Source organism: Prionailurus viverrinus, chromosome A3 (genome assembly GCF_022837055.1).
Source record: "Prionailurus viverrinus isolate Anna chromosome A3, UM_Priviv_1.0, whole genome shotgun sequence".
Classification (NCBI taxonomy): domain Eukaryota; kingdom Metazoa; phylum Chordata; class Mammalia; order Carnivora; family Felidae; genus Prionailurus; species Prionailurus viverrinus.
Window position 1 is genome coordinate 103,830,412 of NC_062563.1, and position 13,541 is coordinate 103,843,952.

Sequence of the window (13,541 nt, forward strand, 5' to 3'; positions counted from 1 at the left end):
ACTACTACCAGCCCTGAGCAGCATTACCTGGCCTATCTAGAGTTTCTCAAGATATTGGAGAAACGCCTCAACCGAGATCTTCCACGGCAATAACATACCTGTAAGACGTGCAGAAAGAAGGCTTTTCTCTGCTCTAATCATTTGGCAGTATACTTTGAGGCTGAAATGCATCTATCCTACAACTCAACATTTCCACCCCAGAGACTCACGCATGTCCACAGTGAGACAGGCACCCAAGTTCCTGGCTAACTTAACTGGGGTAGTGGTTTTGATACATGTTTGCTAAAACTCATCAAACTGGACACTTTACTATCGTGAATTAAACCTCTATAAACACAAGATTAAAAACAGGCATAGTGATGGCAACACTGCTTGTAACAGAAAACAACAACAACAACAACAAAAACTCTTCAGTGCCCAAAAAAAGGAGACCGGATAAATAAACTACCGTTATCCGCATAGTTGCCTATGAAGGTAAATAAACTGGGGCAGCACTGTTCAACCCAGAGGAGACTAGCAAACTTAACACAAAGTGAGAAAGCAAGCTGAGAGAAAGCACACACGTAATAAATACATTGCTATTCCTTACAGCTTGGCCCAGCCAGGGAAAGCCAAGCTGAAGTCCACCGCTTGGGGCTTCGCATAAAGCCATCATCTTCTTATGGCCTGAAAAGGGCAGACTCGGCTGCTATGAAACTGGTTGTATTTTTGTCCTCCCCGATTCTTTCTTCTTGGAATGCAGATGGAAGGCCCAGGGAGGCACCATCCACGTGGAGACCATGAGCACGAAAACCAGCCACTAAAGAAGGCAGAATAAAGAGCCAAGAAGAGCCAGGTTCCTGACCACATCGTGGAGCCTCCGTCCCAACCCCAGCCTGGCCATCCTCAGACTGCTCATGGCAAGAGAGAAACACTTTCCTTTTGGTTGAGCCACTGAAGAGAAGTTCTCTGTTACATGCAACCAGAAGTAGACCCTACCTGACATGGTGTCAAACAACACAGTAAAGTGTTACCAATACAATTATGTGTGGTCAAAGGGTAAAGAGGTGCATGGGAATTAAATCACCCGGTGTGGGGGAGTGGTCTCCTCTGGGGGAGGTGAGGCGAGGGGAGGAGACTGGAGTGGGGAGCAATGGGGGATTCGGGGGGGGGGGGCGGGGGGAAGGTGTGAGGCTCCCCACTCCTCCTTGAGGATCAGATGCACCGCATTGGTGGAGTGGAACAAGAGATGTGTACAGAATGGCTTAGCCTTCTACTGAGTAGCGTTGCACCCTAAAGATTGAGTCCATAGGTCCTAGGTGGGGCCTGGGCTTCTGTATTTTGAAAAAGCTTCCTAGTTGACTTTCTCCTTATCCTCCCAGCCAAAATGCTTGGGAGCTTTACATCCTACAATTCATACTATAAAATACTTATTTAATTTCCAGATATAAAATGACATCATGATATTAAATGAACAGAATTTTTTTAAATGATACAGAACTCCCCCTGGACCCTAGGGATTCTGCTGTGCACCCTGGGGAGACATGCTCTACTCTGCCCAGCCCAGAAAGACTACCTAATTATCCCCATGCCTTCCAGAACCCAAGAGTCCACACTGCCTGCAGATTTGACAGGAAGAAGCCATAATCTGTTTGGACAGGTCCAGTATTCTCAGAAATATACATCCATGTTTCTAAACTATTCTATTAACCCAGACAGGGCTGGAGGGGGAATTTCACAGGAGCACAGACATCTCAGGCCGCAGGGAATGGCATCTGCCCACAGAAAAGAACCCACTGCCATGACTCATTTTTAAGAAATACTCTGTATTGCCTCTGGCCCTGTTTCTGGGCTGGGGCCTGAGGACACTCACAGCCAGACTCTGGCACCGGGTTGAGAGGCTGACATTCATGCTAAGGCCCTGTATCTAGAACCACAGTGAGCAAGGGTCCCACCTCACCTCTGCCCTTCAGATAGAATCTGTTTTCTGCCCAGAAAGGGCCCCAGAATCCCTTATCTGCCCTTCCATTCGATCAGTGGGGATTTGAAGTTTCAGAAAGGTGTCCCTACAAGTTAATATCAAAACCGAGATGAGAATTTACACCTCTGGACTCCCAAAGTGGTTATGTTTTTTAACTCATGCTTTAGATGTAATACTAAATCCAATGAACTTCCTTTTTGCTTTGCTACAAAACTTTCAAAGAACATTGTTTCCATCAACAAATCTTCAAATCATGAGCCAGAATGGTAAAAAAGGCTTAAAAGCGGGTTTCACTTCCTGTGTGGAGGCAGCCTGCCATGTAATGCAGTGGAACACCAGCCCGGCAGAAACAGGCAGCACTAGGGAGCCCATGAATATTTATCACCTCACTGTGCATTCACCAAGTAGTGCCGGGACAGAAAACAACTTTCAGCAAGTTTGAGTCCATGTTCTAATATTCTCCACCAAGACAGCTTGTTCTGACTTGTGTAAAAAAAAAAGGTCATTTTCAAAAACCATAATGAGGCCGGTCTACTCTTAATAGCTTTAATACGCCCTGAAGCTTAAAATAGCAAAACAATCGCTTCTCCAAGATAAACAAGGCTTTCCTTTGTGTGTCTAATGAGAGGCAAGACCACAGCTAAGGCACATTCTAAGCTGTTTGTTGTCCCTAAATGCTGAGGTAACTGGAGCTCCCCCACCCCTCCCAAAACAGCAGATTACACAAAAAGAGATCTGTCTGAGAGCTTTTGCCTGATCGTCAAACGACAACCTGAGACCCCAAGTGAGCCAGGGCAGTGCACAAATGCTGCAACGATCAGCTCTGGCTGGGGCCTTGGCTTACTATGCAGACGCCAGACAGCACCTTTGAAGGAACCGACTGAGAAGTACCCAGAAGACACCACTAGCGAATGGGTACAAGGGGACATATAGGAGCACAAAATTTCCCACCACAAAAACCTATACATACATTGAGATATGTAATGAAATGGGTTTTCTCCAAGCAGAAGTCTCTCAAACATTCTAAGTCTGGGGCGTAAAACTTCTCCTATATGATCTTGATTCAAACCTAAAGTCAACATCTGCCTCCTCTCTTTTTCTTCCTCCCCTTCTGCTCCTCCCCCATCACCCCCAAGACTCACGGAAAATCCATTTTGCCAGTAAGTGAAAGAATTAAGTATAGGTTTCTCTATGAAACGTATAAGACAGAATCACCCTGGGATGCCTGGGTGGTTCAGTCGGTTAAGGGTCCGACTTCAGCTCAGGTCATGATCTCATGTTTGGTGAGTTCCAGCCCCTCTGGCTCTCTGCTGTCAGCACAGAACCTGCTTTGGATCCTCTGTCCCCCTCCCCCGCCCCTCAAAAGGAAATAAACATTTTTAAAACGCTACCCTTTCTTCATTTATCACCTTAAAGCACCAGGAACTGACTGGCGCCTGGACGGCTCAGTCGGTTGAACATATGACTCTTGATTGCAGTTCAGGTCATGATCTCATGGTTCATGAGTTCGAGCGCCTCATCGGGCTCTGCCCCGACAGCATGAAGCCTGCTTGGGATTCTGTCTCCTTCTCTCTCATCCCTTCCCGCTTGCTCTCTGTATCTTTCTCAAAATAAGTAAAATTAAATTTAAAAAAAGGGGGGGGAGGTGCTTGGGTGGCTCAGTTGGTTAAACGTCCGACTTTGGCTCAGGTCAGGATCTCAAGGTTCATGAGTTCGAGCCCCGCATCAGGCTCTGTGCTGACTGCTCGGAGCCTGCTTTGGATTCTGTGTCTCCCTCTCTTTCTATCCTCCTCTGCTTGTGAGTGCTTGCTCTCTCTCTCTCTCTCTCTCTCAAAAATAAATAACATTAAAAAAACAAAACAAAACAAAAAAACCACACACCAGAAACTGAGGAGGTGACCTGGACGTGGCAGCCTAGGGCTTCCCCAGCAGGTCACAGGTCATGCCTGCTGGATCCTGCAGACTGCAGAGGACCAGAGAATGTAAACAGCAGTATTGCCAAGAAGACAGGGATGCCCAGCTATTCCAAGTGCTGCTGCGGCCGAGTCGAGAGGTCTCACAGAACTGGGGAAAGCCTGGACCTTGCTGTAGTTAAAAATCTTCTACACAGTTTGGGGTGCCTGGGTGGCTCTGTCGGTTAAGCATCTGACTTCGGCTCAGGTCATGATCTCACAGTTCGTGAGTTCGAGCCCCGTGTCGGGCTCTGTGCTGACAGCTCAGAGCCTGGAGCCTGCTTCGGATTCTGTGTCTCCCTTTCTCTCTGCCCCTCCCCCACTCGTGCTCTGTCTCTGTCTCTGTCTCTCTCTCTCTCTCTCAAATGAATAAATATTAAAAAAAAAAAGATATCAAATTAAAAAAATAAAAAAAGAATCTTGTATACAGTTCAACGGCTGCCAGTCAGGCAAAGGCCTCCCAGGGAGGAAGTGCCAGGGTGGCCAGGTACTTGCAATACTTTTGCTGTCCAAGAGGGGGCCCACAGACCCTGATGGAATTCTCACCCCCTGCCAGGCTGCACGTTCAGCCTTCAGCTGGAGGCAGAGGGACTAGAACAGGGAAGGGGTGTAGAAGAGACAGAACAGGTTACTTCCCCATCAGGGGTTAGCAAATGCCCAGAGTGTAGGAGGCAGAGAGGAGTCAGGGCTTCCCTCAGGGTGCCTGGGGGATGGCTCACACCTGCCACCACCAAACAGGAAGCGTCTGGGAGCAGGAATGCATCTGGGGCTCCCTGCCCGTTCCATTTGCTTGAGGACCACCGGCACACACACAGGCTCAGACGCGCACACAGTTTACTCTAGGAAACTGAGCCTCATGTTGCATCCATGTTGTATCAATTGGGAGACCTAGTTTTCGAGGATAGAAAGGAAAGGGATTACCTGGATGTTTAGATTCAAAAACAACAAAACTAAAACAAATGCAAAAATGAAAACAAACCATACCCACGTGGGAGTAGAGTTATGTGGGAAAAGTTGAGCTGGAATTGGACTTCATTTCTATACCTTCCTGAGAGGCACAGGACAGGAAGCTATTCCTGTACTTTGTTAAGTCTGAACTCCACAAGTGAAGGTAAGGGGAGGGGGTGGCAGCAGGCAGGCCCTGCCTCAGGTGACAAGTGACAAGCCTGGGTTCTGCTGGCAGGACTACTGGGGACAAAGCCCTAAAGAGCGGTAGCAGGGAGCTGGCTGTCATAGGGCTCTAGGATGATACGGACAGCCCCTTCACGAAAGTGCTCTGAACGGTGGAGGGTGATCCACGGCTCCGTTCTCGTATTTCAGGCTGTAATTTAGGCTTCATTTCAGCCAGAAAACAAGAACCTTTCCCCCAATGTCTTTTGTCTAGGAAAAACAGTTCTACAAAATCTGAGTTCAAAAGAACGGAAGGGTACCATCAGCAGTGATCGGGAACATTTTTGGAGCATTTCCTGTGTCCCCTTAGCTCATTTCATCCTTCCGCCAGTTCTGTGAGTATCAGAGTGGAAACTGAGGTCCTGACAGTTACCCACGGCCCCCAGGGCTCCACAGAGGCCAGGTAGATGGGACATAAAGCCCAGCTCACTGCCCACCCAGCACCCCGTTAACATTTTCATCCCAGTCCAAAGAAGCTCAGGTGGTGAACCAGCTTTTTTCAGTTTTTTTACTCATTAACCTCCCGCTAGGATGCATACCAATCCAGATGCTTGGGTTAAGATTAAACCAGTGACAACCGGCCAAAGTCAAGGCACTCAGGATCACAGCTAACTAGAGATCAGGCAAGCTGCCCCCAGCAAGGAGCTGCTAACACTGTGTTTTTAAACTGAAAAATCAGATTTGGACTTTTTTCCCCCTCTAGCTGGAACAGTAAAGAGAATATAAAATGTTAATAGTGCTATATTGGGTTAATATAGTCCAAAAATCTATCTTCTTTCAATGCCTTAAGTGTCCTTGTAATGAAATCATTCTTTGACAACACAGCAAAATATAAGGCTGAGCACAAGAGCATGAGAGCTGCAGCAATTCTGTTTCTGGGTGAGCCAGCAGAAAGACAGAGGGGGAGGAGCACATGGTGAGACCCACAGGGTCCTGGTTCTCCGATACCATTCACACACACTCACAGAGCATCTGAAATGGGTGGAGCAGGGCACCATCTCACCATCACGTCGTGAAAAGTGTTATCAGGAAATTAAACCCAATGGCGCGCGCGCAGCTCTGGCTGGGGTGGGAGTGAGGGAAGGCCTCTTCAAAGGGGACATCTGAGCTGAAACCCAAACTATAAGAAGGAGCTGGCATAGAGAGATCTTGGGTTAGAGTCCAGCTAGAGGGAACAGCCAATGCAAAAATGCTAGACAGACGCTTATAGCTGGAGCAGAGTGAACATCAGAACTAGAAATAAGGCAGGGGGAGTGGGGAGGGGGCTCCTGGCAACTTTGCAAACCCTGGTCAGGAATGGGAAGCCACTGGAGGATTTTAAACCAGGGGACAACACAGTCCAGTTCATCTTCAAAAGCTCATTCTGGCTATAACATAGGAAGCAGCAGTTACAAATATGTGTCCATTTGCAGGTTGGGGAGGGAACCAACATCCTGGCTCAGCTTTTCTACCTGGTAGCATGTTCCCAATTGACAGGCATCTTAAGATTCAACCTGTTCGTAACCAGCTCTGACTGGCAACTCACTGGCCCTGCTCTTCAGATTATCTGGAAATTCTTTTTTTTTTTTTATTTTTTTAATGTTTATTTTTATTTTGAGAGACAGAAACAGAGCGTGAGTGGGGGAGGGGCAGAGAGAGAGGGAGACACAGAATCTGAAGCAGGGTCCAGGCTCTGAACTGTCAGCACAGAGCCTGATGCGGGGCTTGAACTCACGGACCGTGAGATCATGACCGAGCTGAAGTTGAATGCTTAATCGACTGAGTCACCCAGGCACCCCGATCTGGAAATTATTTCTAAAATTAAAATTGAAAAACATAGTTACTGTTAAATTTTAAACGTATCTGTGTTCCAGTCATCACTTTAAGAAAGTAGATCAGGGGGCACCTGGAGGCTCAGTCAGTTAAGCGTCCAACTTCAGCTCAGGTCATGATCTCACAGTTTGTGGGTTCAAACCCGCATCAGGCTCTGTGCTGACAGCTTGGAGCCTGGAGCCTGCTTCAGATTCTGTGTCTCCCTCTCTCTCTGTCCCTCCCCCACTTGTGCTCTGTCTCTCTCTCAAAAATAAATAAACATTAAAAAAATTCTTTTTAAAAAGAAAGTAGAGGGGCGCCTGGGTGGCTCAGTCGGTTAAGCATCCGACTTCAGCTCAGGTCACGATCTCACAGTCTGTGAGTTCGAGCCCCGCATCGGGCTCTGGGCTGATGGCTCAGAGCCTGGAGCCTGCTTCCAGTTCTGTGTCTCCCTCTCTCTCTGCCCCTCCCCTGTTCATGCTCTGTCTCTCTCTGTCTCAAAAATAAATAAATGTTAAAAAAAAAAATTTTAAAAAAAATTAAAAAAAAAAAGAAAGTAGATCAGAATGACTTTATTTCTTTGCTTTTTCATTTGAGAGAGAGAGATAAAGAGGAGTGGGGGAGAGAGGGAAGAAAGAGAGAAAGAGGGAGGGGGAGAGGGAGGGAGAGAGAGAGAGAGAGAGAGGGAGAGAATTCCAAGCAGGCTCCACACTCAGCATGGAGCCCGATGCAGGGCTTGATCCCACAACCCTGGGATCATGACCTGAGCCAAAATCAAGAGTCTGAGACTCAACTGACTGAGCCACCCAGGTGCCCCCAGAATGACTTTTAAAAAATTATTATTTTTTTTAATGGTTATTTATTTCTGAGACAGAGAGAGGGCATGAGTAGGGGAGGGGCAGAGAGAGAGGGAGACGCAGGATCCGAAGCAGGCTCCAGGCTCTAAGCTGTCAGCACAGAGCCCGACACGGGGCTCGAACTCACAGACTGTGAGACCATGAAATCGGTTGCTCAACTGACTGAGCCATCCAGGCGCCCCTTTTAAAAAATTATCTTTAAAATGTGCCCTGCTTACTTCCAAAAAGCATTCAAGGCCATTGTCAAAAAGCCTGTCAGCAACAGGACAACTTCAAGTTCTCCCCAGGAAAATGTTTACAATATATTGTAATATCTGTTATGGCATCAGTTTGGGGTAAAAATGCTAATGTTGAAGGGTTTTAAAAGCCCAATTTGTTCTAAGGACTATGTTTAGCTGCATGTACAGTTTTAGCATGGGCTGATTCGCTCACTTTAATCCACTTTTATATTTTTCCTCTTCTATCCTCTCCCTGGCCCTCTAGAGAGCCACCCTTTGCCTGGTTTTGCTGCTCACTGGCTCCCCCATCAGAGACTGAGCGGAAAGGAAAGATTGGAAAGCCTGATGCCCCTGGTTCAGCAGTTTCAGTTCTGCGTGTGGGTAATTCTTTGTGGGATGGTGTTTATGTGTTTGCATGGGGGCGGGCAGTCCTGGGTTAAAGTGCTATGTGAATTTTAATTATTTACCAATTCTTCTCCATTGTTATACACACACATCCCTCACCTTGTCTCTCTCTCTCCCTCTCTAAAATCTTATAACTGGACAGAGTCTAATTTCTCTCTTCCCATAGCATTTTTACTTCTGTTCTAATTCTGTCAGTGAGAATTCCATCCTTTAAGCTTTTGCAAAGTGATATACAACACTGTCACACATCTCACAGGTAAATTCAAGATAAAAAGCAAAAGGCAGAAGAGAAACAGACATTTTTCATTCTTCCTTCTGGGTGGGTTTTAGCAGACGTTTTATGATTATCTGAGTAAAGCTGATTGTCAGCTACAAGAGTTTTTTGATTATGGTTTTTAAAAAATTTAGAGAAACGCTTCATTTTTAAATGCCTTATAAGCACCAAAACTATCGTTTCTGTTACTTTTCCCATAATTGTCACCACGTTCACGTTCACCACCAAGACTAGGTACGGCTAGTCCTCACTAGTAGCAAAATAGAGATTTGCAGCAGATTATGAAAAGCGGGATCTGACAGAAATGCTGACGAATTTTGAAGGGTTTTGGTGGGGATGTAGAACAGAATTGTTTTAGTTCTTTGATTGGTTTGGCTTTTGATGTTTGCTTCAAACTACTATGTGGTCCCAAATTATAAATTGCATATGTAATTTAATGTATGAAACAAGAACGTTCACTGCTTAAAAATTTTTTAGTTGAGCAACTGACCTTTCAAAGGAAAACCTCAAAGGAAAAAATTTTAAGTAAATTGCCTAACTCTAATTGAACTTTCCAGGTATTCTTTAAAAAAATTCTTTGTGATTAGGTAAAAGCTATTCAGTCATGTTCATGGGCAAAAGAGACAAAAACCACATGCTGAATTGAAATAGAAAACTTTTAGCTTAAGGAAAAATGCCAGGGATGTGGCATCCCCCACCATTTCTTTTTCTTTTTGGTAAAGCCTGGTTACTCTCTCCCAGCTTAGTCAAAAAATGCCATCAGCAATCAAACTTCTAGCTTGTTAAAAACTTATTCTCCAAACAGTTGATGAAGAATGGAACCTGCCTTACTTGGCCTCTACTTATCAATCCACTATCTTACATTGGAATGTGACATTTTCAGGACAAACTCAGACGCTGTCCAAGCGCATTAGATTCTGTTCAGCAATAACAGGGGTTAAAAGAATGCTTCCCCTTTGTCCAGGGCCCCCACACTCACAGGGTGTCCCTGTAAAGGGGTGCTAACATTGCCCATAAGGGCCCAGTGGGAGCAGCCTGGACGGCAGGCAGTCCCTCCCTGGCGGACTCCCGTCCCGGGTCGATCGCAGCACCAAGAATGTGACTCCAACTCCCCAGGCGGCTCGTCCCCGGCACCGGTCCCTTGGGAGATGGGGCCCGCGGCTCCCAGGACTACTGACAGAGCAGGGGTCCAACTACGCAGCGCTGTCTAGGGGAAAGTTTTCAGAGCGTTCCCGACCAGATCTGCGACCAATGTTCCCGGGGGCTGAAAACTTGGCGACCTGCAGCGGGCCGGGCCGAGCTCCATTTCCTCCTCCGCAGTATAGGGGAACCCCTCGGCGCCCACCCCCTTGCCGGCTCCACCGGGACACGCACCCACGACCCGACCTTGGCGCTCTATCAGTGAGTTGGTGTCGACCCCCGCACTCCACGCCCTGGCACCGCTGGGGCGTGCGGAGGTGTTTGCAAACTTGCCCGGCAGCCGGGCGCGTCCCCGTCGGCGCGCCCCCTTCACCGAGCTCCGGCCGCGAGCCCCCGGCCCCCCGCGCCTGGCTCTGGGCCCCGCGCACTCACCTCTGCTCCAGAGCGCGGGGAGGAAGAACCACGGCAGCAGCGGTAGCACGGCCCACCCCATCCCGGGGCAGCGCGTCTGGAAATTCTCTCCCGATCCACGGACGGATGGACGTCCCAAACCTGCCCAGTCCCCGGTCGAGCACGCCAGCTAAGCAGCCCAGTCCCGGCGGCGGGGCAGCTAAGCGCCGAAGTGGCGGGGCCGCGCCGCGGGCAGGAGGCGCCTAGGGCTGGAAGGGGCGGGCCGGGGGCCGAGTCCGAGCGGACCCGAGCCAGTTAGGGTGGGGAGGGGGCGGGAAGGAGGGCAGAGAGGCGGGCCGCCGAGGGGAAGGAAGGGGACCGAGCTGGACAGCACGGGTGCGGAGGGGCGGGCCATGGGCCGAGCTGGGCGGCCAGGGATGGGGGACGGGGGTGGAGAGAAAGGGAGGGGACTGCAAGAAAGGGAGGGAATTAGAAACCAGTAGAGGGGAGGGGCGGCTGGAGGTGTGGAGGAGAGAGCAGCCCTGGCCTCTGGGCTGGCCAGGAGTTCAACACGTGTGGGTGGGAGGGAGACTGAGACAGGGAAAAAGTTGGAGACGCGTGGAGGGCTCCCGAGGCAGACCCAAAAGGAGGGTACAGCACCTTGGGGTCCGCGGCGATTCCGCAATCCAGACGTGCAAGACACAGAAAACCCTGGCAGCAACGCTCCCAGAGGCCAAGGCCATCGTGGCACCGCTCCCTACTGAGCGCTCCCTGGGTACCTGGCCAAAGGTGTGAGACCAGTCTTGGCGGCGGGGAGCGCACTGCCTCCAGGGGAGCGGTTCCTGGTGATGACAGGAATTGTTTGCTGCGCCCGCCCGCGACAAGTCTGAGAGAGGCAACGCTCAGGGAGGGAGCTCCGAAGCTCTGAAGTGTGGAGGGGCCCAGAGGGCAGCAGCCGAGAAAGTTAATCATAAAAGAAATCAAAGCCACTTTTACTAATAATTACAACAGTAACTTACATAACTTCTTAAAGGAAACATTTTTGGGGTTAATTTATTTTAAGTGATCCTTTTTGACCACATGAGCCAGATCATTGTCGTTTCTCTGCTCAGAACTCTCAAAACTCTCCAATGTTTCCTGCTTTCTTGCTGCAAAAGGGCAAAGGCCTACAAGGTCCTATGGGACCTGGTCCCCTATCCTCTCTGACCTCATCTCCTTACTCTGCTTCCATTTATGCTGGTTTCCTGTCAAATAGTCCCTGACCCTGAGGCTGGCTGGCCTCTTTGGGTAGATTTGGCTGTACAGAGAGAACCAACCCAAATGGAATGGATTTAGACAGGTTATGACTTACACTGACAGCAAAAGCAAGATCAGCACCACGCCAGCTCCTTGCATCCCCAGCCCCGTGGGAGGACACCAAGCCAGAGGGAGCAGCAGGTCACTCGCTGAGCAGCCAACTCTAAACTACTCCCAGGCAGTTTTACAGACTGCTACTGAGCCTGCAGTTGTATCCTTCAGGGGAGGAGGCGGCATGGAGGCGAGGAGATGGAAAGTTCTGTGTTCAACTACAACTATGGAGGAGGAAGAAAAACACGTTCCTGTAGTCTCCCGCAAGAAAGGGATATGAAGCTGCCTTCAAACAGCTGCTCATCAGGCTTACCTCCTCGTGCTCCAGGAGGAACCATACACAGTCGGTCTAGACCTGGGTAAGACTACAGTCAAGTCCTGCCTACATGCCTATGCGGAGATGTGCAAGGTGGCAGGACACCTCAGTGGGGCCGTTCTACAATTTTCTTGCTATGGCTCATGTACCCTAGACACTCTGCCACCCTGGGGTATTGTACCTACTGTTCCCACTGTGCACAATGTTCTTCCCCCAGACTCACACCCTCTTGGTTAACTCTACTCCTTCAAGTTTGCTCAAATCTCTTTCTCTACCTTGCATGGAACCGTTCCAGTTATCCATTTCTGTGTGACATATGACATATGGGGATAAAACAAAAGCCACTGTATTAGAGTCATGGAATCTGTGGGTCAGAGATTTGGACCAGTGCAAGGGAGATAGTGTGTCTTTGCTCTCCCATTTCTGCAGGGATCTTAGGCTCAAATGGCTGGGGATTAGAATCATCTAGAACAGGGGTCAGCAAACAACAGCCTCCCGGCCCATCACCTGTTTTTGCAAGTAAATGTTACTGGAATACAGCCATTTGTGTGTATGTTATCTATGGCTGTTTTGGTGCTGTAACAGCACAGCTGAGGAACTGTAACAGATCTTATGGCCCTTTAAGAAAAAAGTTGGCCAACCCCTGATCTAAAGGCTTGTGCCCTCACATAGCTGGCACTTGCCCTGGGATGACCTGAAGACTAGGGCCGCAGACCAGAGCACTTAATGAGGCTTCTCCATGGTGGCTTCAGTGCAGTTGGAAGTCTCGCATGGTGACCTGGGCTGGCAAAAGCAGGCATTCGTTCTAGTGAACGAGGGAGAAGCTGTCTGGCCTTTTGTTACCTAGCTTCGGAGGTCACCTAGCTCCACTTCACCAGACTCTCTCCGTGGAAGCAGTCACAACCCCACTCTCCCAGGGAAGAACCAGAGACACCCCCCCCCCAACTCCTGATAATGGAAGTGTCAAAGAATTTGCAGCTATGTTTTTTAACTTCCACAAATAGGAAAACTTGGTGAAAATGTGGGATATCAGTTCTATCGTATTAGTTTCATACATGCCATGCACCTGAATGACATTGTCATGTAATGTGTTCTTCACAGGATCAAGACATGTGAACGGAAATGTGAGCCAAAAAGAAAAAAAATCAGACTCCCATATTAAACAACTATTTCCATGTTTATAGGACCTCTGCCTATACACATTTGTGCAACTTCAACAGGGCAGCAGCATCCTGGAACCCATACTTGAATGCCCACTACGTGTTGTGCGTTTACTAAGACTTGGTGTGTTACAGGGAGGAACCCTGTTGTTTATTCCCTAAGAAAAAGAAGGAGTATCGAGGGCCTGCAGTAGCATCCATTCAGGGGTTGGGGAAGACTACCCCCAATGACTTGAGTGTAGAAGGGCTGCGCCCCAAATGTAGTGGCATTGTGATCCCAGTCGCTAAATTGATCATGTTCGACATAACAATGAGAAGGTTTAAGACTTCCAGTTGAACTCCCCGCATGAACTGTGTAGAGACTCAGTCCTCAACCAGCCCATTGGAAAGCCGTCTTATTTCTCTTTGTCCTTCTGCTGTCCCCCCTCTTACCCTTTCAGCCTTGTCCCCAGATGTGGCTTGTAATTTGCTCCCCCCGCCCCCCTCCAGTCTAGCACGTGGCCCCCTCATTCAGGGCAGGCCTCCCCCTGTCCACTTTTACGTAGTGCAGACCACCCGATA

The 13,541-nt window shown here is 48.8% G+C and overlaps 1 protein-coding gene across 1 annotated transcript in view; it reads right to left on the reverse strand.

The window, feature by feature from the left end:
* The window catches only part of MERTK (MER proto-oncogene, tyrosine kinase), a 114,208-nt gene extending 103,826 nt beyond the window's left edge, over positions 1-10,382 (reverse strand). The window contains exon 1 of the mRNA XM_047852747.1: positions 10,200-10,382. Coding sequence (XP_047708703.1) covers positions 10,200-10,260 — 61 coding nt within the window. The 5' untranslated portion in view covers positions 10,261-10,382. The remainder of the gene's footprint in view (positions 1-10,199) is intronic.
* Between the last annotated feature and the right edge of the window lie 3,159 nt (positions 10,383-13,541).